Below are 25,404 nucleotides of genomic sequence, written 5' to 3'. Positions count from 1 at the left end.
CGTTTATGATTTTCATTATGTTACTTGATATGAAAAATTGACAAAAAATAATATTTTACTTGTAAAAGTAAATCCTGGGCCTGTAATAGCTGCTCTTCTTGTTCCATTTGAATTAATAGAAACAACGATGTCGCCTTTTTTGTTCTCATAGAATCATATGATATGAGCTCCATGTTTTGTGAACGTCTTTCTTAACTGTCGTATTAGACTGACCAGTGCATATCGCGCATGGCACTTTAAATGTATTTTAGTGCAAAAATTAACTTACATTCAGCTGAATTTATTGCCGTCGTAGTTCCATCTTGTCGCCTTCGTACTTTTATTCGATGGCAACACGGCGGGATTACGAGGTCTTCTCGAAGTCGTGTTGCCATCGTAAGACATTCGGGTAGCTTCGTGATTCATTCGTGTAGACATCGTAATGTCAAAACTGCCCGATGGAGACGATGGAAACACGAATCCAATACGATGTTTAAAGATGCATTCCCGGTGACAATACGATGGTGGGGATGGTGATGCGAATTCAATAGGAACCCTCAACATCGGACGCACCTTCGGGGATTTTTTAACATGTTAAAAGATTTAGAACCCTTCCCGGAGTTGTCCACGAAGGCTAGAAAAAGTGGCCGATGGTTTTACGACGGTTAAAGATGGCACTACGAATAGCCCGATCTGGATACGATCAGTCCCGATTTAGAAAATTTCCATAATCGTGTAGCCATCGCCGTAAAAATCGGGACAGTGTGACGCGGGCATTATATGAAAGTCAAATAGTAAAATAGTAATTCACTTTTTGCAGCCAGTTTGGTTCAGTTTTATTATGTTTATCAAACGAAGATAATAATAAAACAAAAACAAAAACGAAAAAAACAATTTGAAACGTCGCTAATTTATTGTTCACTTCCAAGTGAATAATTCGACCTGATTGAAACAGTCATGTGAACAGCTGTTTAACTCCTTATGCTATGGATGGGTTTCGCATTCATTTGACATGTTCAGCTATCAAAAGGAAAGAATGTCAACATTGAAAGTGAAACAAAGAGAAATCATTTGCCAAATGGCAAAATTTGGGGTCATTTGATTATTTGCATAGCGGCCATTTTGGCTTATCATTGGCCATTACAAAAGGATTATAAAACCCCCATAAATAAAAATGACAATATGCCTATGTACCTATGTCGAATGAACAATTTGTTCGCATGTATGTGAATTGTACAAGTTTTGTATGCTTCAGTCCGTGTACAAATGGTCATTGTCTACTCTGAAATCTTTTGGCCTTTTTAGTTTAAAAATCGGAAGCGTAACCATAGTATAATTGCTATACAAGATCAAATAAAATGAGGAAAAATCGTAAAATAGCAAAATTCAAAACAGAAATACATATGCAAGAAGATTTTGTTCAGGATTTGGTCGCAAAAACATTTTTGTAACAAATCCAGACTTTATGAATAGTTTTTTGTTATAAAATTTTAAGGTCATGTGGACCCTATGGCAGTTTTGTCTGTACTCAGAGTAAATTTTGAGGTGAAAATACGGCCATTTTAGCCAAAGGGTCCACATGAACCTTAAACACATATCAATCATTTGTGTTTCTATGATGTGCTAGCATTTATTGTTTACAGAATGTCCAAACAACCTTTAAATTCCAAATTACCTCGTGCTGAGTAACAAAAGTCAAGCACACCCGAGAAGGTGTACTTGAATTGATCCATAGTTATATTTGTTTTAATCAATATCTAAATTTATAAACTTTTTTAAAGGAAATCATTGCTAGCACTGCATGCAATAATCCTATATCTACCAAGCACCGAATTACAAAATATGAGAGTACAAAGGAAAAGGCTGATGATTTCCTATAAAAATTTTCTTATGCTCATCTTTGAATCAACACAAGGGTACATAATCCTTAGTGCAATACCTTTGTAATGTGGCGTTCATACATTGCCGATTATTTCTCCCGTTTGAGATCAGACAGCGATAAGACACGAATAGTGAACAAGTCGGATTACTTTCCTCAATTATCTGGAATGTTATATCATTGTCTGAACGCAGTCGTCTAAGTTCGTAACAGATTCCTACGGGCCTGGAATGCTTCGGATAGTTCGGTCAAGCACCCCGACAGTTAGGTGTATCCCGTAAAGCTGGGGTCACACATTGACAGGACCATTCCCGATTAAAATTTGTCAATAGTCTGATCAAGATCCTGTGAAATGTGGATGGAAATTCAAACTGTAATTAAAATTTGTAAAACAAATAATTTAATCACGACACCAATCAGATATTGTTCAGGAAGCGGCGATATTCAACCGTTTCCAAGCGAATTTATCCCGATAATTCGGTTCTCAATCCGCTTCTAATCCAATTTGTATCTTTCACCTGGTAAAATTTGACAGAGTCGGTCACGACTGAGTCCCGATTCTACCGAATGTAATCCGAAAGAGATCAGACAGTACCCAGACAGTGAACCGACGCTGACGAAGTTATCCGTTCAAAAACTGTCGGCATACTCGGGATGATCAGTTACTGTCGGAACGTATTCCTGTCACGGTCCGCTCTATCGAATTGCAAACGGCTTTGTGTGGTCTCAGTCGTATTGTATTCTGTTATTGTCGGGACTCTGACGTGGGTATTATTGATTTCGTATTAAATTAATAACCGGACTGTTCCGGAACGGTTTCGGCAAAAACGGTTAGCAATCGACAAAATCTGGATGCAATCTGGCCTTAAGTGGCAGAAAAACAGCAATGAAAAATTTCTCCAGATCATTCCCGTTCCACAGGACACTGTCCAGAATACACAGAACATTGTTAGGATTTTGATTCGATACAGCAGAATCTGTCACGACATAGGCACGATTGTAATCCGACTAGACAAAATCGGCTGAGTATAATCCGGGTACCTTTGATAACTATTTAGTTTTTAGAACCAAAAAAAATAAATGACAACATTTCTATCATAAGCAACATACAATAACATGCAAAACGTATAACATGCAGCGCATCTAATAGTTATAAAATCAGTGTAAATCTCGGGAAATTATAAAAATGATACGGGCACAAACATATATTTAAAATCTGCATAAAAACATTGAATTATTTGTAAAATATTATTATAAAGTAGTCTTCCATTAGAATAATTGATAAATGATATGAACAGTAAGAGTACTTTTTTGGTCAGTGTCCTGTTTACATAACACAGTAACTGGTACAAGACCAACAACCATTACTTTGACTTGAGGGCTAGATTTATCAAAAATTTAATACGTTTACGGATGCTTGGTGTCCCTAGAAGTCTAACCACAAACCAAAATAAAACGTAACTTCGTAACAGAATAAAAACATCAGTATGGATTTATTGCTTTTATATGTCATCATAACGTTTAACTTATTTGTACTGAAGTAAAAATGGAAACTAAAAACTACTCTTCTCAACAAAAACTTACACAGACAAACAGACTTTTAAAACACAACATAAGATTTTTATTTTACTTGTATTTAGATTTTTAGATATGCATATTTTAAAGATGAATTTTATACAGAAAGTCCATAGTAAAATGGCAACATCAAAAGCTCAAAAACATCAAACGAACGGATAACAACTGTCACTATTTCAGACTAGGTCCAGTATTTTATCTTATGTAGGAAATGTTGAATTTTGTATGATAGAACGTCATGTAGTCGCTAAAGTTGAGTTGGTAATGTCACTTTCAATGTTCATGCAGTTCATGTGGCATGTGCTATCAACCTTCAGAAAACGAACTAAGGGGTTGGCAGAGAAGCTTGCCAGTCCTGTGGTCGCTTTTAAGTTCAGTGTTTCCCTTTTGGTTAGACCTTTGTCACGTTCATCTTTGGTGTAAATTTGTCTGCATTGGAATGTTACACGAATAAAAACACTCTAAAAGATCTTGGAACTCAATGCCTGTGCCAAGTCAGTAATATGACAGTTCTTGTCCATTCGTTTTTGATGTGTTTATTATTTTATTTTGCCATGTAGTTGTGGACTTTCCGATTGGATTTTCCTCTGAGTTCAGTATTTTTGTGATTTTACTTTTCCTACGTCAATAATAAATCGATAAAGATTATGATGGAGGTAAACATATTTATAATCGCTCAATCTTTCGAATCACAAAAGGTAGCCCTACATCAACAAAAAAATCAATAAAAATCAGTTGAAATGGTACTAGACTCATCAGAATCCTTCAGTAATGAGCAAAACTGATACTGCATAGTCAGCTTTAAAATGCATCGAAATGATAACTCAAACGAGCAAAATAACAGCCTGGTTTGTGTGCAAAACCATGAACGACTAACAAATATATATTATCTGCTTTTTGGTTGAGTTGTTGGTTTTTTTGCATATTCCTGGTTTCCATTCTCAATTTTAATGTTACAGCAACAATTAAACGACATCAACTGAATAACATTTCTTACTTGGAAAAGGCACACACAGAATGTGGTATGGTTAAAAAAAACGTTCTCACCGGGCGCCAAACTCTTTCCCTAACCTGGGATAGTGGCGTAACAGTTCAACATAAAAACAGATTATAAAAATCGGTCGAGGGCTGAACTTATCAGATCGATATAAAGCAGAAAACATCTAACGAAAACACAAGCCGGACGTGGCAAGGTATTTTTACATCCAAACAACGAAAAAGACACAAAGTACAGATCTGAGAGTGCTTGACGAATGCCAATAACATCAAATCAAAAATCATGTAACTTAAAGACTAAAACATCTATCCAACCTTCAATGGATTTAGTGTAAAGACGACATTTAATAGTCAGAGAGAAACACTTTTAAATGCCAAAATACAGGTATGTTCAGACTTAGAACCATGAATGTGTATATGTATATAACAATAATGTCGTGTTTGTTATAAATTTACTGTTAACAAAATCAATATTAATACCAATAAAAACAATATGTATACAGATCTATTTACAATGTTGATTTGGTAATTACATGAGCAACACGACGGGTGCCACACGTGGAGCAGGATTTGCTTACCCTTCCGGAGCACCTGAGATCACCCCAGTTTTTGGTGTGGTTCGTGTTGTTTATTCTGTGGTGTTCAATGTTGTGTCTTTTGTACTATTATTTGTCTGTTTGTCTTAAATTTTTAGCCATTAATTGCATTGCGAGATTATTTTCTATCTGAGAGTTTGACTGTCCCTCTGGTATATTTCGCTCCTCTTTGGTAACCTTTTTAACATAAAATTATTACAAGTATCGATAGGTTTACCTGGATTGTATCTTGATTTTAGGTAATGTGTGGTAACGAAATCCCTGACTTAAGAATTCTAATATGACGAGCTTCTTTCGCTTTGTGAATAAACCCATGCTCTAAATCCAATAAAATGTGTTTGCACATCCGTATAAAGAGTACTGCAGAATAATGAATTTCATCAAATTGGCATGTATTTTTAAAATATATTTCATGAAATTAAACACTTCTAAACTCTTAAATGATGCACATGTTGTTACTAATTCATTTATTTTGAATGTAAATGTGTTGCAATTGGAAATTGATATATTTGTCCTAGATACGACAACCGTTGATGCTGGCTGGCTGGAAAAATAATCACGAATATATAATGCCTACCCATGTTAAAACTACAATAAAGTATAGCTTGCATCAATTAATTCTTAATATTAAGTTCATTGAAATCTAAAACGTCACTACTGTCACAGGCATAGCGAGCGAGTTGTGATATTTAAACACAGTAAGATGGTGTCAAAGGAACAAATCATAGTCCCTAAAAAATAAACAGTAGGTTTTTAGTTTCTTTTGTAAAACTGAAATTTCTAAATCTTGTAAAAAACAAGTATACATAACCGTTTACATTTGGTTTGTTCAAAGAAAGTTCTTTTCTGGTAAATGTCGGCAGTATACAGAAATTTAGATTAGTTTCTTTATATTGAACACAGTTAATGAAACTTTGAACCTGCTTACAAACAAAATATATAACTTTATTCAACCTCAAGTTCAAAGTCACGATTTGGTAATAAGTTCTGCTGGTAAATACCATAAAGGACACCATACCGTAGATGACCAGACAACCTCCCTTTTTCGCCAGAGGGCTATGTCCATCATGATTCCTGATACAAATGAGTCTAATGACCCCACATTCCTTTTTCATTAAAGTACACATATGCCTTAATCTATTTAGAAACAAGATAACAAAATTTGACATAAAAATAACAGATATAGGCGCTACCGAACTAACTATTTAAAAAAATCCTTTGATATAGAATTAAGAGATAGTATCAAAATGCCAATGATGAGACAATTATCATCAAAGCTCAATGAATAAGGATATAAACAACTACTTGTTACCCTACAAGCACCACCAACAATTAGCAATACCCATATCGTTTAGTAAACTTATAAGGCGCAGGAAATCAAAACGCGAAACAAATCCACAGATTTCAGAAGCAATGAACTTAAAACAGTAAGCATATGCCAACCAGGAACAATAACTGGACTAAACATAAAAAAATATGAGAACAAACTGAAAAATCAGTGGAAAGACTTGTCGGTTCTTTGTTGCTTACCAGATAACTTTATTATATTTTTTAAATGAAATCAAATGCAAGTACCGATACAGACATTTTGTTTCAAAGATCTGAAGCCAATTATGAATAGAAATCCTTCAATAGACCAATAAGTGTAAATTTGTCGTATCTCAATTAACATAATATAGGACATCGAACATCATACCGTAGATGACCAAAGTTTTCACCAGAGGGCTATGTCCATCATATTTCCTTATACAAATGAGTATAACGACCTCAAAATTCTTTATCATCAAAGGACATAAAACATTTGGCCGTAACCGAAATAAAAACAAGATATAAATGTATACATCATAAATTACAGATAAGTGCTACTGAACTTTTTTTAAAAGGGATCACATTTTTCGATGGAGTTCATGTTCTTAATCTATGAAAATTTATGTAGTGTTCAGACTAGCTTGTCTTTTCTTCGTCTTAAGCTTTGTGTGATGGCATAGTCCGTTAGTCTTTGACTTATTAGCTTTGAATGTCCTCTTGGTATCTTGAGTCTATTTTTAACAAGCTCTTTTTAATTTTGTAAACGTTCTCCTTGTAAAACATGCTGAATACCCAATATTTAAGAAAAGGACAACTTTTGCTTTCGTATTTAATTTATGTAATAAAAGTCAGTTCTGTGAACGTGCTACCGAGAACAGTGTTGCGGTCTGGATGTGTTTTTGAAAAATAAAATAAACGAAAATTCCCCTGGGGTATCAGTAAATACAAGCGTTTCGTTAAGAGATGTTCTAAGTATTTTCTAATTCCAGGCATATATTACCTTGGCCGTATTTGGCACAACTTCTTTGGAATTTTGGGTGCTAAAAGCTCTTCAACTTTGTACTTGTTTGGCTTTATAACTATTTTGATCTGAGCGTCACTGATGAGATTTGTGTAGACGAAACGCGCGTCTGGCGTATCTAATTATAATCCTGGTACCTTTGATAACTATTCCTATAATAAAAACGGGATTCCCTTTGGACATCATTATAGATAGCCAAAAAGATTGAGTCCTCTTACGCATCATAGTAAACAGACATTATATACAAAGGGATTTTCAGCGGCAATTTATATCGAGAGAATTTCCCCTTTGGTAACGATAAATAAGCAGTCTAAAATGAACAGGCATACGTAATCTTGCGTCCTCTTCGGTATATATAACTTCATTATGTGTACCACTAAGAAGTGAAACAGTGTTGTATAAATAAGATATTTCAGTAAAATAAATGATTATTATAACAATTGTTATATTATAACGACTAAATCGTCTTAATCTTTAATGGGCTGTTTTCAATTTCTATGTTTAAAGACATTATATCCAAACGAAAGATATCTTTAGTAAACTGTGAAGTGTTTTACAAGATGAATGTCTACAAAGGTCGGGCTAACATACTATTGAGTTAATCTTGAAATAAGGATAAATAACTTTTTGTCTTCCCCTGGACATTGACCGTAAAGTCCATTGACATGTCTGGTTTAATGGTATTTTCTGGAGAGAAAAAACCTTGAAGAAACCAAGTGTTTTTAAAAATGGCATCATTGAAAATGCAAATATATTCAACCAATGTTGAAAGCAACGGTTACAGAGTGTTGTTTATAAGTTTGGCAATAGTGTTACCTTTTGTACTTGTGTTACTTTTTTCGTTGCCAACTTGTATCTTCTTCACTCATTAAATATCTAACAACTGAATATATAATACATAGGATAGTCTGGAACAAACTAAACAGAGAAGACAGCAAACAAACAAAAAATGATTCTATAAAACGACCTTTATTAAATCTTTGGTCGGGTTGCTGTCTCTTTGCCACATTTCCCATTTCTATTCTCAATTTTACTGAATGTAGTATTTTAGTTGCTTAACTTGTTCACCCTAAACGTTGAATTCTAAAATTAGTTTATTGCACTAACCTTTTTGTGATTGGATATGTTAAAATTTAAGAATAAAACGTGCATTTAATTATTAATTTATGTAATGTGTTTTTAAGTCCCATTGATATAGCGTTATTTATTTCAGGGTTAACATGTCTGAATATCAAGTAGCTGTATAACTAGAAATAAAATATTGTTTCTTAAATATCCACAATATCATGTTTATGCCAACCTGAAATACTATGTTAAAAAAGCAAAGTTCATTTCCCTGTTGTGCTAGATCTGCACATTAAATTTGCAATAAAAGTACAAATATGTGCGTGGGTTCCTTCCATTATGTAATATATCTCGTGTAACATAAATTCCACATAGAGTGCTCCATTCCACATTTAAGAAGACTTTAAACCGATTATGAAACTTATTCTATACGAATGTGCATCTCGTTAAAAGGCTTAAAAAGCCTTTAAAAACAGAAATAAAGATGAATGATTAAGTTTTCGATTTCAGTTCATAAAGTTTAACGTGTCATAGTTGTCTTTAAAATAGTATAATAGTCTGGTTACATCATCACCCGTTATAGTAATGTAATTTGACCTTTTAGTAGCATATAAATGTATAGGAAGGTGATACATTCTTAGGTTTTTTTCTATTTGACAGGTTGCATTTTATACATTCAAAGGTATAGAGGCTAACAAGCTATTTACATATTATGAAAGACTTATACAGCGGAGAAGTACTATTGTGACAAAAACCCAAAAGATTTGAGCCTGTGTAGTTGGTCTTATATAGACAAAGCGCTGTTTTCCATATAAGAACAACTACATATGCTTCCGGCGTATAACATTGTATGCCTGGTATCTATAATCACTTTATCATAGATGTTCTTAGTTAACTGTGAGTAGTCGAATGCTCTCCAAAGTATTGAAGTGATTTGATAATTAACAAATTTGAGAATGTCAACAGGGAATGTGTCATAGAAACAACAACCCGACCAAAGAGTAGAAAACTACCGAAGTCCACCAATGGGTCTTTAACACAACTAGAAAATCCCGCACTTTGAGGTGTACTTTAGATGGTTCCTTAAAAATGTATACTAATATACAGTGTACATTTTCTATATTCTTTCAGATTTCCAATAGTATTAACCATAACAATCGCAGAGATGTCACAAATGTATAAAGACAAGTATATTTGTAAGATTGACAATGAGATAATTATACACCTAACTTCACAAGAAGTGGATGCAAGCTATTATATGCAACCAGACGACCTTCAATACTTGCAAAACAACATACTATATACTAGTAGACTATCTCTTTTAAAAGGCCAGGACATGAACAATTTTTTTTTTTTAAATCAAACAAGAAAACTAACGGCCTAATTCACAACAGATATGACAAATATGAAAGGCATGAACCAACGACATGCTTCCACTTTGGACAGGCATATACAGAATGTAGAGGAGTAAAACAAATTTGAAAGCGCCAACCCTACGTTTACACGAATCAGTACAACATAAGAATGAAATATAAAAATCAGATGAACTGTCTGTACTCAAATGTGTAACATGTACAAGCTTCACTGTCTAGCAACTGGTTCTTCCGTGGAAAGCTGACAATGGTATCGAGTTATTAAGCAACCTGAAATAGATATACAAATCAAGTATTACATAATAAATGCTAAATATTATATATCAAATTTCTTTTTTAAATATAATTTCCCATACCCAACCGTACACAAGTGCATATCCGTTACTAATTGCCTGTTGGGGGTCTGTCATTCAAACCTGACTTTCGAGTGTCACATTCTAGCTGGTAGATTTTTTTAAGAAATGTGTATGTTAAAATTATTCCCGGTAAATCACCTTTAAATACAAAATGACAGCGTCTGATTATGTAACACACTAGAAGGATTGAGTTTGAATGTATACTTCCTTTTCGAAATCGACGCTTGTTAAAAGTAATCCGAAATCTCATTAAAATCAACTGATCTTGGTAGTTCATGTTAAATATGTAACAATAAGGAATATGGCAACTATATTGAGTTATTTTAGTACCTTTTTTAACCTTTAAAATTAAATCATATTCCAGAGAAGGCCAACAAGATAAAGTGTGTCTCTGTTACAAAAAATTTAAAAGTTTGGTTTCAAACTAACACTAATAGAAATTGCCATAAACATTCTGATATAAAAATAAAAAAGTGTGGTATAATCATCAATGAGACAAATGACGTGGTTTCTACATCAACTCATGAACACCACACGACCTAAAACTAAGAGCAAAGCCAGTACAATATAGTGTGCTGAAAAAGGCCTAAACGTAACACAATGTTAAAGAATTCAATCTAAACAAAACAAATGCCTTATCTTTTATAAAACGATAAACAAACAAAACACCAAAAAATGACTTACATCAACATACGACAGCCACTGAACTACTGACTTGGAACAGGCTCATACAGAATGTGAAGTGGCAAAGAATGTTTGCGATCGATCGACTATTCCCTTTATCTGAAACATTCGTGATTCGTGTAACAACACAACAACAAAAAAAGATACAAGCAATGCTTTTCGTAGCTTATATAAAAGGAAAACAAATCAGAAACAGTTATAAGAGCCTTTTTACAAAGGGTTTTTGATTTTCTGGCATCGATTTTAGATAGTGTTTGCCTGTTTGGTATTTGATATATGTCGTCTTTTGTATATAAAGCTAAATAAAGCTTCTTGGATAAAAACATCAAATCAAATTGATATATTTAGAGCGCAGACGATAAAGATTATGCGCCAAGATCGATTAATTTTTTCATCACTCCTATAGGAAATCTCTCACTACAAAGCAAAAAACTGGAACCGATAAAAATTTCTAAATGGTTCCTTTCATGCCGAAGTAGTCATTCCCCCTTTTACCTGTACACTTTGAAATGGCTTTTTTTTTTGTATTATTACTGTGAAATACAGCAATATAAAGATTGTATATCTTTTTCTTTGCACTCAACGTTAGAAACGTCGTTCGCCGGGAAAAGTTCCAAAGCTTTGTGACGTTACCCTGTGTTCAGCGCTTCATAGTTACGACTGATCGCTACCACCATGGAAGGCGTACTTTTGTTGTTGAATGCAATCATCATTTTGACTTGTAATTCTCATGATTTAAGGTATGTTTCTTAGAGTGTTGCTTTGATTTGCTGTATATAGTTAATTGGCATATCCAGACAAATCCTTAAAAGCAAAGTAGTGATTAGACAATCTGCTGGTCTATTGATTGATATATGGTCACATTTTGGAGATTTGTTTCCATTGTTTTTTTTAATTACTTAATCCTTTTCGTGCGCGCTTGCACATGAGGCCACCACTAATAAATTACTACAATAAAGTGTAAATACATTTACAATTTTTTTGTAGTTTTTTTTTACTTTGCATATAGTCTAACTTCTGCTTAATATCTTATGTCATAAACTAGAACATTTTGAAATAATAAACTTACTTTGTTCTTTATTATTACCGAATTAATTGTTGATTCTTTTCTTGTAGAATTGATTTCACAAATGTATCAAAGCTAGTGAACTTTGAGTTAATATCCAGCGAGGTAAGTACCTTTCTTTCTTTGTGATTATGTGTTACTTTAAATAACTCCACATTTATATATAAAACTTAATCATACGAAATCATCCTTGCACAGGGAAAATTACGGAAATATCGGTATCAAATTCCAATAAGCGTAAGTATACAGATGCACGTATCTTTTAAAATGATTAATATTGTTCTTTCAGTTTCAAAGAGTTACAGACTATTTCATATGGACATGGACAAATATTTCAGCAGTTCATGTTCAAAATTTTGTTATTTTTGTGGTGTTCCTGTTTATTCTATACCAGTTGGTTCTGCAGAGGTCTTCAGAGAAAGGTATAATAAAAAGTAAAATCACAAAAAAACTGAACTTCGAGAAAAATTCAAAACAAAAAGTCCCTAATCAAATGGCAAACTAAAAAGCTACAACACATTAAACGATTTGATTACAACTGTCATATTCCTGATTTGGTTCAGGCATTTTCTAACGAAGAAAATTGTGGATTGAAACTGGCTAGTTTTATAGCTAGCTAAACCTCTCACTTGTATGACAGTCGCATCAAATTCCATTACATTGAAAACTATGCGTGAAAATTATATTATATTCTAATTACTCTTTCTCTTAGATGGATTTCCTTCGAAATTATGTAACTAAGATACTTTTGCGAAATAAATCAAAGGGGTGATGGAGCAGAACATTTTCTTGAAGGCCTTTGGTAAAATAGGAATTTCTTACCAAATGAGATTATATATTTATGTTCTCTATTTTAGAACATTGCATATCGGCCGAAATAGTAACAATTATAACTTCTTAAAGGCCTTTGTGGTTCACTAAAGATACCAATCTACCATTAAATCAAGTTTGTAAAAGTATATACATGCGCCGATGTTCAATTTTAACCCGAAAAAATAACTTAGATAATAAAGGAATTGATAGATTGGCTCTTTAATTTTTTTCATGATATCCTAGCAATTTGAATCGTATTTTTTAGCATGTAATTTTTATGAAATATTTCAAATTGCTAAGTTTTGATTTATCCTTAATGGCTCTTGATTTTTTCATGATATCCTAGCAATTAGAATCGTATTTTCTAGCATGTAATTTTTATGAAATATGTCAAGTTGCTAAGTTTCGATTTATCTTTAATTTTTCAGAAGTCGAAAATATTCTTGACCAGTACAGAATAGGAGAAGCCAGAGTCATGCATATTTCACATTTCAAAAAAGGTATATAAATTAAATCTGGTAGTCCTCCGATAAATCAGATTAATCTTCAATTAGAATATAGAAAAGTGCTTTCAATCAATGAAATTGTCGTATTTGATGTGACTGCATTGTGAAAAATTAATTCGAATTTAATTTTTCTGTTTGATAGCGAGTCGAACGTTCAGCGGTCGATATTACAGTGTAAGTTGATAACCAGCAGATCGGGTTGTTTGAGCTTTCCTTAAACCACAGCTATCATTATTCTGTGTTGTTTAATTTCGTATTATTCAACATCCACGTGTTTTATGTTCACCTAAGCACCCAGTAATACGAATAGTAGAACATGAAAGAAAATATTAAGTTTAATGAGATCATGGTTTACCTGCGTGATTTCGTTTGACAAAAATTACAGAATCATAATTTTCAATCTCGACAGAAAATGGTGTGATTTTTTTATATGATAGTTTTCCTTTCTTATTTATTTCAGACGTCGCAAACCTATTTTCTACCATTGAAATTCAGTCCAAAGATGTACATAAAAAATATAAAAGAGCAGAATCCATGATTTCAAAACCAGATAATTGTGTCCGCATGAGACAAGATTACCAGTCAATGAAACACAACTGGAATAAAGAATTTGACTGCATCAGCCGATTTGATATTGAGTATTTAAAAGGACAGAAAACTTCACACACTAAAGTTCTTCTCACTATGGCTAAAGGATTTGTAGGTAATAGCACTTACTAATTTAAAAAAAGAGGTTTTATAAATACTCAAATATATAAGGTACCAAAAACAAAAGAATCATAGAATAAATTAACAAAATGTCAAACAGTTTGGTCCGCTCAATTTTCTATCAAATGTAATAGTTTGAAATGCCGTATCACCAGATATTCGGGACGCATATTGCGATCTATCTAATGTCGTAGTTTAAAATGCCCGTATCACCAGATATTTGGGACTCATATTGCGTTGTGTCAAATGCCGTAGTTTGAAAAGCCCGTATCACCAAATATATGGGATTCGTTTTGCGTTCAATCAAATACCATAGTTTAAAATTCCCGTATCAACAGATATTTTAGACTTGTATTGCGCTCTTACAAATGCCGTAGTTTGAAATGCCCGTATCACACAATATTTTGGTCTCGTTTTGCGACATGTCAAATGCCGTAGTTTGAAATGCCCATATCACCCAGCTGATATTTGCGATTCGTATTTGCGTTCTATCTAATGACGTAATTTGTGAAATTCCCGTATCACTATATATTTGTGACTTGTACTACGTTCTATCAAATTCCGTAGTTTGAAAAGCCCGTAACATCAAATTTTTGGGAATCTTTTTTCCTTTTATGAAATACCTAAGTTTGAAATACCTCACGGGTATCATCATATTTGGGGGACATTTTGCGTTCTGTCAAATGCTGTACTTTGAAATGCCTGTATCACCAGATAAGTGGGATTCGTTTTGCGTTCTATGAAATGCCATAGTTTGAAATGCCCGTATTGTCAGATGTTTGGAACACATTAATCGTTCTATCAAATGCGGTAGTTTGAAATGCCTGTATCGCAGATATTTTTGATTCGCTTTGCGTTCTTTTAGATATCGTAGTATAAATACCCGTATCACTAGATATTTTGATTCGGTTTACGTTCTTTCAAAAGCCGTAGTTTGAAATGCCCATGTCACCAGATATGTGTTCGATTAAATGACGTAGTATGAAATCCCCGCATCACTAGATATATTTGTTTTGCGTTCTATCCTTATTGTCTGAATTTCGCAATCCATCACTCTTTCTCTTTCGTATTTGAATTATTTTTTCGGTATTATACATCTTAAAATATATTTTTTTGTATTTCATTTTAATGCAGACAAAGAATTAGGTATTATAAAGAATGATATGGCTGAGGAGATGTTGTCGCTTGAACAAGTGGATAGAGATGTTAGATCTCTACAGAACTATTTTCGTAAGTTATGATGATTTCATATGCATTATCCGAATAGTATCTTTATTATTTCATGCATCTAGCATATAAAAGTATAACAGAAAAAATAAGTTAGAATCTACACTAACTGGTAATATCAGTTTTTTATTAGTATAATTTTGGACGAACAACCATGGAGATTGCTTACCATCGAAACATAAAACATGTGAATACTATTCCTCAAATAGTATAAAAGACAGGCGAAAGATACCAAAGTGGTAGATAAATCAGAACTCGAAGCCAAAACGATCAAACGACAAACAACAGGACACAAATCATAACATAGAAAACCAAAGACTTCAAGCAACACAAACCTCACAATAAAGCGTGGTGATCTCGTTTACTCCGGAGGGTTAAGCATGTCCTGCTAAAAATTTAATAGATACAGATATTATTACATGATTTTTACAACTATGTTGATATTTCGATGAAAATATCTGAAACTAGTTGTTCGTATGAAACTCCATGTTAAAGTAGGTCCGATGTCAAATACTTTGAGACACATGGACTGTATGTAACTAAATGGAAAAGTTAACTTTAATTGGTATCAATAGGAGTTAAAAATCAAAGGTCATATCTTGGAATCTAATTCAAGTCTGGGAAGAAGACATTTTCTTTATTACAGTCAACGAATCAAAGCAATCTTTACAATATTATTACTATTTCTAAAGCACACATATCGAAATAGTTTTCGTTCTTGGAGCAATAATTATTTTTCGTGAATTTGGTTGTTTGAGCTTTTCGTGATTACAAACTATAATTTTCTTTTTTGACTTTGTAGGCAAGTGAAGTACATTATATCAGAAGATGCGATACAGCCTTTTTTTCTTTTTTAATGTTAATAAATTGTGTTCCAAGTTGCTTAAATGTTGTAGTTGTATTCAGTTATTATTGTAATACATTTGATTATTGTGTTAAAATTAAAATCGTCTCGTTTGTCATAGATTCTGGTACTAAGATGACTGTGTAAGTCAAATTCGAGATATAAGTCTAAAAATGAGGCGGAGGAAGCCGTGTCTGTTGTTTCTTTAATCTCTAGTTCTGGGGGATATATTAATGGAACCCAATCAGAAAAGTTCGGATTGTTTATGGAAAGAACATCATCAATATATCTGAAAGTGAAATTAAATAATCTGGCTTCTTTCATCCTCTTGTTTTTGACAAGTGTCTGGAGGAACTCCGAATCATATGAAAATAAGAAGAGGTCGGCAAGAAGAGGCGCACAGTTTGTTCCCATAGGAATGCCGACAATTTGTTGGAAAAGTCTACCTCCAAACTCAACAAATATGTTGTCGATAAGAAACTCCAGCATACTGACCACTTGTTCTTCTGTGTAGCATGATTTAACTTTTTGTTTGTCACTATTAACGAAATATACTTTATGAAATCCCAAAGTAATAAATTTATAGCGTATGCTACCATTTTTATGTTGAAAGGCATTGTGGATAATTTCTTTTAGGCGATTTTTCAATTTTACATGGGGAATGGTGGTATACAGGGTTGAAAAATCTAAAGTTTTGATGGAACTTATTTCAGAAAGAGACAGAGATTTGAAATTGTCTATAGAAGTTCTTTAGAATTTTTAAGAATCCACATATGGTTAATACCACTACGCGAGTAAACAGTTTCACAGTATTTATGAAGACCCTCTTTCACTGCGGACAATTTTGGACTGAACAAATGATAGTCATTACCAGTATTCAGAACGGAAACATGTGTGATGTGGTATGGACTCAGTTGCAACCAAATCGGATTTTTAACATTTTAACTCCCAACTCATGAAGTTTACCGTAAAATACACCAATCCAACTAACACGTATTTCAACTTCAAGCACACCGGCATGAGCTATGAGGTCTCAGCAAAACAGCAGCAATTTCGACTACTTTAATAGTCCTTGGTGTGTGAATACAACTTATAAACTGCCGAATCCAATGCATGAACGCATGGGACATCGGGAGCACCATGGAGTTTCCATTTTCTTTAACAAATCACCTGCATCAAAAGAACAGAAATGTAAAATAGGCAATGCACATACGATATATACATCTGTATCAGTATTGTGTATATTCTAACTAATTTTAAATTGATTCTCTAGAAAGAATCCTGAATTCAACTATATTTTTAAAGTAAGACTGAAATGAGCAGATATAAAAGTGATATTGCTCGATAATTTTTAGAAAAGTGAAATTGCATTGTTATTTTCAGAATATTAGACACAATTGAAACTACTAGTCAAATGAATAGGTACGCTACTATTGGCTTATTGACAATAAAGTTATATCAATTGAAGCCTTTGCATGAGGTCGATACGAAAAATACATGTGACAATATATTCCCCAACAAACATTATAAATTTGGTGACGTTTTTACTGTCGTTTTTTGGGATTGGGGTATGGAGTTGCTGCTAGATTGAAGACATATCATTTGATTGGCTACTGAAAATGTGCTTATACAATGTACATGATTTCTTGCTGGTTATGGAAAACGACAAAATATATCTTGTGTGTACCAAAAGCTGTCAGCGATGGTCACATAGACAATTTGCTACCTTAGTGGACCAAGTCAGACTGTTCGCGGGATCCATTTAAACATCTAGATATTTTACCACAATGTTCTCTTTTTAGACATGGCGGCCATCTTGATAATTGTGCGGGTCATCTGATAATTTTTTGAAACTAGATACCCTTAGGATGATTTTTGTCATATTTGGTTTACATTTGTCATTAGTTTCAGATTTTTTTTAAATTAACGACGACGGCGTCTTGAGAAAAGCTCACTTAGCCCTCTTGTCCAGGGTAGCTAAAAAGGCAAAACGGACAAAAAGCAACGGACAAAGAGCAAAAGTGTTGAACAAAAAGCAAAATTATCGGGCAAAAAGCAAAACGGGCAAAAAGCAACGGACAAAAAGCAAAATTATCGGACAAAAACAAGCGAAACGGACAATAAGCAACGGACAAAAAGCAAAATTATCGGACTAAAAGAAAAAGCGGACAAAAACACCGTATCAAACGGTATATAGCAAGATATCATAATTCCTTAGTTAACGGCTGTAATAATGCCTATTGTGATCGACAGTGTGGAATAAACCGTTGTTCTGAGTCTGTAATCGAGGGTAACATTTCAGACTGAGCTAACAGAACTATATTTCACGAGTACAAGATAAGATCATGATCTTGGTTCAAGAAAATAAACGTATAAAATGATCAAACAAATATCTAAAACGAACAAAATTGTTCATGGTATTATATATAATGCCATAAATCACGGTTCAGGCTCAAACTTATCCAATATTCTCCCATCTTCACTAACTTTTAGCTAGCGAAGATGATATGCTCCTGAAAGCAATTCTTCCCGGATTTTTGTGTTCCGTCTACGATTTTTAAGCCGGTACATGATGTTTTCTGGCCTGTGTGTCCGTCCGTTAGTCTGTCGCGTTGATGTTATTGGTTTGGTAAAGGTATTTACTACACTACTTAAGATGTGGTCACCTTCATTTAAAGCTTAGGCATAAAGTATAGCCAAATAATGTTTTTGTGACTTTACGGTTCACTGAACATAAACAATAGTGTTGCTACTGCAACTGCGTTTCTTTGGTGGTCAGTATTTTTACGCAACAATCACGTGTATTTTCGAATGACTATTTGGATTTGAATTGCATTTGATTTTATATAGAATGGGCTTTTTCCAAGTTGAATAAGCCTTTGTTTATATAGAACTTCTTAACGCTATTTATACACATTAACCTGACAAGTTAAACACCAAGGACTTTCGATGCTGCAAAAAGTAAACAAGTATTAAATATATCAAGTTTATTTCTATAAAATATGACCTTGGATTATATCATAAATTATAATAAATATTGAAATTCACGCTTGACTATTTTAATTCAAGACACGGAAATTTACAAGCTGTGAATCTTCGTGTTATAAAATACATTTTATTAACACCTTCAATTTTAATAAAATATTTAAATTTTATGTACAAAATATTATTTTCACTGCATTTATTAATCTGAAATCATCCGGTTGTTTAATATTCCATTCACATAGAACATATTAAAAATAAAATTGAGATCTTCAGATTTCTTTGTGGATCTTTGTCCAAAGTCATCAAGCATTATTCCTGCTGTTATGTGCACCGGTAAACCTATAAAGATTTATAAATAGAATGTCTCTAACTTCAGGCCCACCAGAGGTTGTAAATAGTTTTCTTTGCCGCTGAGCATAATCACATTGCGTTAAGAATCCAGGCCATCCATTTTCCAACCATGCTATATTTCTTGAATAGAACTATGGTCGTTACAACCAGAACCTTGGCGACTATGCTGATCACGTCTTTATCCCATCAGCTATCGACTACGGCATAGTCGGACTAATCCAATCAGCTATCGACTATAGTCGGACAAATCCCATCAGCTATCGACTATAGTCGGACAAATCCCATCAGCTATCGACTATATATAAAAGAAGATATGGTAAAAAAAATTATGATTGCCAATGAGACAACTATCCACAAAAGACCAAAATGACACAAACATTACCAACTATAGGTCACCGTACGGCCTTCAACAATGAGCAAATCCCATACCGCATAGTCAGCTTTAAAAGGCCCGATAAGACAGTGTAAAACAATTCAAACGAGAAAACTAACGGCCTTATAGTCGGACTGATCCCATCAGCTATCGACTATAGTCGGACTAATCCAATCTCATTAAGATTCGGATCTATCGTAACTTGCTTACTCGTCGAAGCACATATGAAGATACACAGTCTATATATAGAGATCTATATCTTCATAAGATTTTGGCTCATTGAACTTGCAATAAAGGATACCACAGGTGTGCTTGGCATCTGGTTGACATATAAAAATGACAGTGAGAACTAAACTGTAAGCAAAAGAGGTAATCGTTACTAATGTTAATTTTTTTAAACTGAATGGGAACAATTTTTTTGTAACTTTGGCTAAAGGTAAAAGAAAGTTTGTTATTTAGTTACTGGTGGCTTATATAGTCACCGAGATTACTCTGAAGTCTAACCGCATGATTTGCCAGACAAGCTGGGGCCGTAGTTCTAGATTACTCTGACGTACAACCGCATGATTTGCCAGACAAGCTGGGGCCGTAGTCCGAGATTACTCTGACGTCCAACGGCTGTTTTGCCGGACAAGCTGGGGCCGAGGGACGTCCGAGTAATCTAGGACTACTGGTGGCTTTACAGCATGGTATATATCACTACATGCCTTCTGAACTTCTGTGACCCAAAAGGAAGACACATTTTGATCAGGCATCCGTCACGTTTGGTTGTAGAGAATGTATTATGATTTATCCCCATCCATGTGACCTTTACTATCAGATCTCATAGCCATCGTAGATCAGCGAAATATGACGATTGAATTAATCTTTACTGGACCATTGATGTATAAATACGCGGTCACGTTCGGTGTAAATGAAGACGCCAAATTATATGCCTCGTGGCGATAAAGTACCAAGCTCATGGTACATTTAAGAACCATTGTATTAGATCTTTGGGGAGGCATGTTGGCATGTTTAGCTGGCCTGCTAATCAATATACTGTTCTCTTCATATTGAAGTTCAAAATCCAGCCTTACATTAGCGTCCAACTACTTTCTCATAACTTTCTTATTTGATATATTGCTTCGTTTGTATTTGTTTCAATCTTTCATATAGATGAAATATTTGCTATTGGACGTTATGCAAAATAACAGTAAATCAATCATTTTTGGACTTCTTCTAATGAATGGCCTAATAAAATGTGTCTTAGATTTTATGTTAATTTCCAAATTCTGCAAATTGACTTTCCTCAACACTATTTGGTTGGTGTCTTAACGTTGCTTTTATTTTTTGTTTCAAACCCATTTATTTGTTCTCGAGCTTGATGTGTATATGAAATATTTTCCACTAGACGTTATGCAAAACAACCATTCATGCATTATTTAGGGTCTTAAAGAAAGACCTAATTAAAAGAAGTTTACAAAGTGCCCTGGATTTTAAGACTAGGGTTAATCCATTAGGGTTTAGTGAAAAATTTTAGTTAGTGTCCCTAAAAAGGTCTGTTTATTGCTTTAGACGACATTTTATGATTCCCAAAATATTGTGAAACATGCACATGCGTACGAAGTAAAGCATGGTGGTCTTTGCGGGTGGTTGGCTGTCAAAACAATCAAAAGAAACAGTTGCAAGTTAATTTTCATGTTCAGGAAGAACTTATTTGAACTGTATTGACCTTTGATGGTAAAATAGAAATCAGTAGTGTCATCTTCTAATTTAATTACTATTTCTTTGTAATAAATATCCTACAACTATTGCAACAACAACAACAACAAAACGGCAGAAGGTAGCCGACAGCTACCGTCCGGTCTTTTTACATTTCATCATCAAAAGATCTTCTCAAAATGCATTCAATTATTATAGAAATTAGCATACAAATTATGACACGCTGAATTGCAGAATAGCCCCCTAGACACACAGCTTTACATTTGAGAGTGCCATATATCGTTAGGTGAGAATATATAGATCATATCTATACAAAGTCTATAATTTCCATGTAACATATCAATGCATAAATAGTCTTGTCTAATTGCTGAGTGTATCCAGTTGTGTCACTTTAATCAGTCAAGGTCATCTATGAAGCCTAAGGTTATCCACAGTTTTATTTAGATCTTTTGAAAAACTTGTGCAGTTCCTTTCACTTTATGTTTATCTGGGTTCAATCTCTTTTGTATTTAAATAACAAGAGAAAGAATATCCCTTTTCTATTTCTTTACTGTCTTTTTATTTGTTAGGTTCATTACCAGTGCAATTATACATTGGCGTTTTAAAAAGGTTTTTTACCTTGAAAATCTTGATATTTTATATTAATTGTGTTTCATAAGAAAATTGCAATTCAATCTATTTTGTTTGTCGATGTCACACATTGCTAACTAATAAGAACGTTGCGTGAAAGAATGAATACAATTTTGTCAAGATTAAAAATACTTGAATTATTGAAAATCAAACTTAAAACTGTACAAACAAAAAACTATGTCCAATAACTTCTTTAACAGATTATTTTGATATACTAACAGTATTTTTTTTTATTAATTTGTATGCATAGTGATTAAAGTGGACACCATTTAAATAGAATCCAAAGAAACAAGTAGATCAAAGTGACTTTTATACAGAGTAATCCTAGTCTGCATTTCCTATAAAACTAACTTTACTATTTAAAGCAAAACCAAGCGGTAAACATACACATGCCGTAAAAACCAGTCTGTAAACTTGACTGAGGTTGGTGTTTGCTCGTATTCACAGGCTTTTGCTCTCATATAAATGCGCTACGAAGCGGGAAACTTTTAACATATGAACAAAGTTGAATATCAGCTACCACGAACGCACATTCTTACCCGGACCATCCTTACCACCCGTGGGTCTCGATATAAAAAGCCGCGGGATGCTAGTAGTGCTACATCGTAATTAATATCAATAGTACTTCTTTATAAACACATGAAATCAGAAATCTTTAAAACATTTCAATAAAGAACTGGATTAGAGTCAGTTGACTAAAAAGCAAGAAATTGCCATTGTCTGCTAGAATCTCAAATACAGTGATACTTATTCAATAACGGACCAACAGTTAATGAAATAGTTTTGCAATACTAGTTAATTACTAAGTATCAAAGTAAAACACTTTAAAAAACAACATTGGACGCACTTTTTTTATGTTGGGTCACTAGTGGCAATTATGTAAAGATTGATTGATGTTGGGTGAAAATACATGATCAAACAATAGATACAGAATAAGCATGAACACATGGAACCTGTTGTTCAGTGGTTGTCTTTTGCTGATGTGGTACTATTGTCCCTATTGTCATTGTGTTGCCCTTTACAGGTTGCATTTAGTGTGAGCCTAGCTCTGTGTAGAAGGTCACACTTTGAACTATAATGGTCACACATTCTGACTGGCACTCATACCCCATCTTCAAAATTTTATTTCTGTATTTACAAGATTGATCGTTTATATAAATATACAGCGTTAATTTCCATTGTTTAACGAAAGCGTACATTTTAAATGAATAAAATGAATGAAAACTACGGTTTCTAGTTTGTGCATTGTGATTAAAAGTTCGTATGTATAATTACTTTCATTTGTTTCTTACTCTGTCTTGTTTTCATGACTGCATCAAGTGTTTCTATCAGTTTATCATTTTAGTGCTACATGTATCACATGGTAAGGTTAGACATTAATGGTAAACCCTAAAAGTAATCGTTGCAAAAAAATCCTGCTCAAACTTTTGTGAGAGACGGTTTTAACTTTGAATTGTTAGGAAAGTTTATGTTCCATATATAAGGCACTTATAGTGACCTGAAATACAAGTACTGTTCCATTGAGTTAAAAGATACGTCTTCTGTTTCTGTCCCTGACCCATTTTTTCTGCCATGAGATGATGAACTTTCGTGCAGGACTGCTTAGTGTTGTTGTTTTTTGGCATGGAACTCCTGACCAGACTATGACTTTATGACCTATGCACTTTAGGTGTGTCATCATGATACATTGTGTTCAATTGTATATTACCCTGACCTAGAAGTAAAATTCTAAATTGACTTGCTTCTGAATATGTAGCATGAAGATGTATTGTCAGAAAATGGTGATTCTTGTAGCACGAGAAACTTTATATGATCTTGACCTTTGCCCTCATTGTACAACTTGTATAATTTGTTTTAAGTATATGGAGAATCGTCTGATTGCACTCACATCCCATATTCTTATATCTATATTAAATATATAGATATACTTGTATGTTTGTAATTGTTAGATTGGTTGTATGTAAGTTTGAACTAGTACACATTTTGTTAAGGGGCCATCTGAAGTCCGCCGTCGGGCGAGGGATTTTCTCACTTTCTTAAAAATCCATTGGTGACTATTGACTGCTTTTTGCTTTTTTGTCATGTTACTGTTTTTCCATTCTCAATTTTTGATATTAAGAATGTTTTGATCAAATGAAAACTAAATCGTTTAATTGCCATGAAAAATTAGAGGAAGGAAAACTAACTGCATACTGCAGTAGCACCATGTGCTGCCAGTTGTGATAGATAATTCAAAATGTTTCAATCATTTTACCTTGGATTTCATTTCATGGACATGTTGATATTGATAGTCTGTTTAAGCATTTTAAAAATCAGATGAAGGTATACGCATATCAATAAACTGAACTCAGTGCGAAGAACCTTTAAAGCACACTAAGGCAAAGAGCTCAATCTAGTGAAACACTTTTTTATGCTGTCCACTGTCTGTTATCAAACTGCACCACAATCCTAAAAAAAAATATGCAAGTTAATTCTAATAGAAGTAGAATCCAAAGGAATTAAATAAACCGATTACTGAAATAAATGTACAATATGCCTATGCTTGTGAAAAAAACCACAAGTAAACTTCTACATAATATAGAAACATGATTCACGTAAGTTTGACTGTTCAGTGACCATAAGCATTGTGTATAAGTTTCAAACATTTGGTTGAGACAAGAACAGAAACAATAGATTAAGCATCTTTCTTATTTTTAGTCTACGTGTTGATATTTGTATCCTTAGTACTAGTACCAACTTATTATATCTAATAACTCTTGCACAGTAACACCACCCAATATCGAACTTGACAGAGCTGTATAATGGGGTGATAAGAATTACGTATAAGGTTTATAAAATTTGATTGAGTCAAACTTATTTAAAAGAACGAAAACGCAAATTCAGCATTTTCTATGTTTTTAAAGGAACATGATTACTCTTGAACGGTAAAAGTGACGCTACCAAATTTCAAATTCAATTTTTTGTATGTGGAAATAACCATTGTCCCAGGTTAGGGAGATGGTAGAGACCCCGCTTACATGTTCAACCCCGCCTTATTCAGTATGCATGTGTCGTAAGTCAGTGGCCTATACATTTGTCCATTTCTTTCCTCGTTTGAATTTCGTGTTATCGTCTTTTTTCTATGTTGTGATTTTATAATATTCATGATATTGTTTCATCCGGCTGCAAATGTTTGCACCTGTCCTAAGTCAGGAATCTGATGTACAGTAGTTATCGTTTGTTTGTGTAATTTATACGTTTTTCTCGTTTCTCGTTTTTTGTTGTTGTTTAGATTAGACCGTTGGTTTCACGATTGAATTGTTATATACTAGTAATTTTTGGGGCCCTTTATAGATTGTGGTTCGGTGAGAGCGAAGGCTCCGTGTTGA

At 33.6% G+C, this 25,404-nt stretch overlaps 1 protein-coding gene across 1 annotated transcript; it reads left to right on the top strand.

Annotated features, from left to right (window-relative positions):
• The first annotated feature begins 11,478 nt into the window (after positions 1 to 11,478).
• Positions 11,479 to 15,962, top strand: LOC134714475 (uncharacterized). The gene is made up of 7 exons (XM_063575797.1): positions 11,479 to 11,572; positions 11,949 to 12,003; positions 12,188 to 12,320; positions 13,140 to 13,211; positions 13,678 to 13,920; positions 15,060 to 15,155; positions 15,955 to 15,962. The coding sequence occupies exons 1-7, from the start codon at positions 11,508 to 11,510 to the stop codon at positions 15,960 to 15,962; spliced, it is 672 nt and encodes a 223-aa protein (XP_063431867.1). The 5' UTR covers positions 11,479 to 11,507.
• Positions 15,963 to 25,404: the final 9,442 nt, after the last annotated feature.

The sequence above is a fragment of the Mytilus trossulus genome, chromosome 1 (genome assembly GCF_036588685.1).
Source record: "Mytilus trossulus isolate FHL-02 chromosome 1, PNRI_Mtr1.1.1.hap1, whole genome shotgun sequence".
In the NCBI taxonomy this organism is placed as follows: Eukaryota; Metazoa; Mollusca; class Bivalvia; order Mytilida; family Mytilidae; genus Mytilus; species Mytilus trossulus.
This window is presented reverse-complemented; position numbering and strand designations above follow the sequence as displayed.

What these genes read in the sequence shown, in the direction of transcription:
- LOC134714475 (XM_063575797.1), top strand. Translation starts at nt 11,508, where the DNA reads ATGGAAGGCGTACTTTTGTTGTTGAATGCAATCATCATTTTGACTTGT. An exon ending in TTGAGTTAATATCCAGCGAG is followed by an intron (nt 12,004 to 12,187) that starts GTAAGTACCTTT and finishes TTGTTCTTTCAG; the next exon opens with TTTCAAAGAGTTACAGACTA. An exon ending in TATTTCACATTTCAAAAAAG is followed by an intron (nt 13,212 to 13,677) that starts GTATATAAATTA and finishes TATTTATTTCAG; the next exon opens with ACGTCGCAAACCTATTTTCT.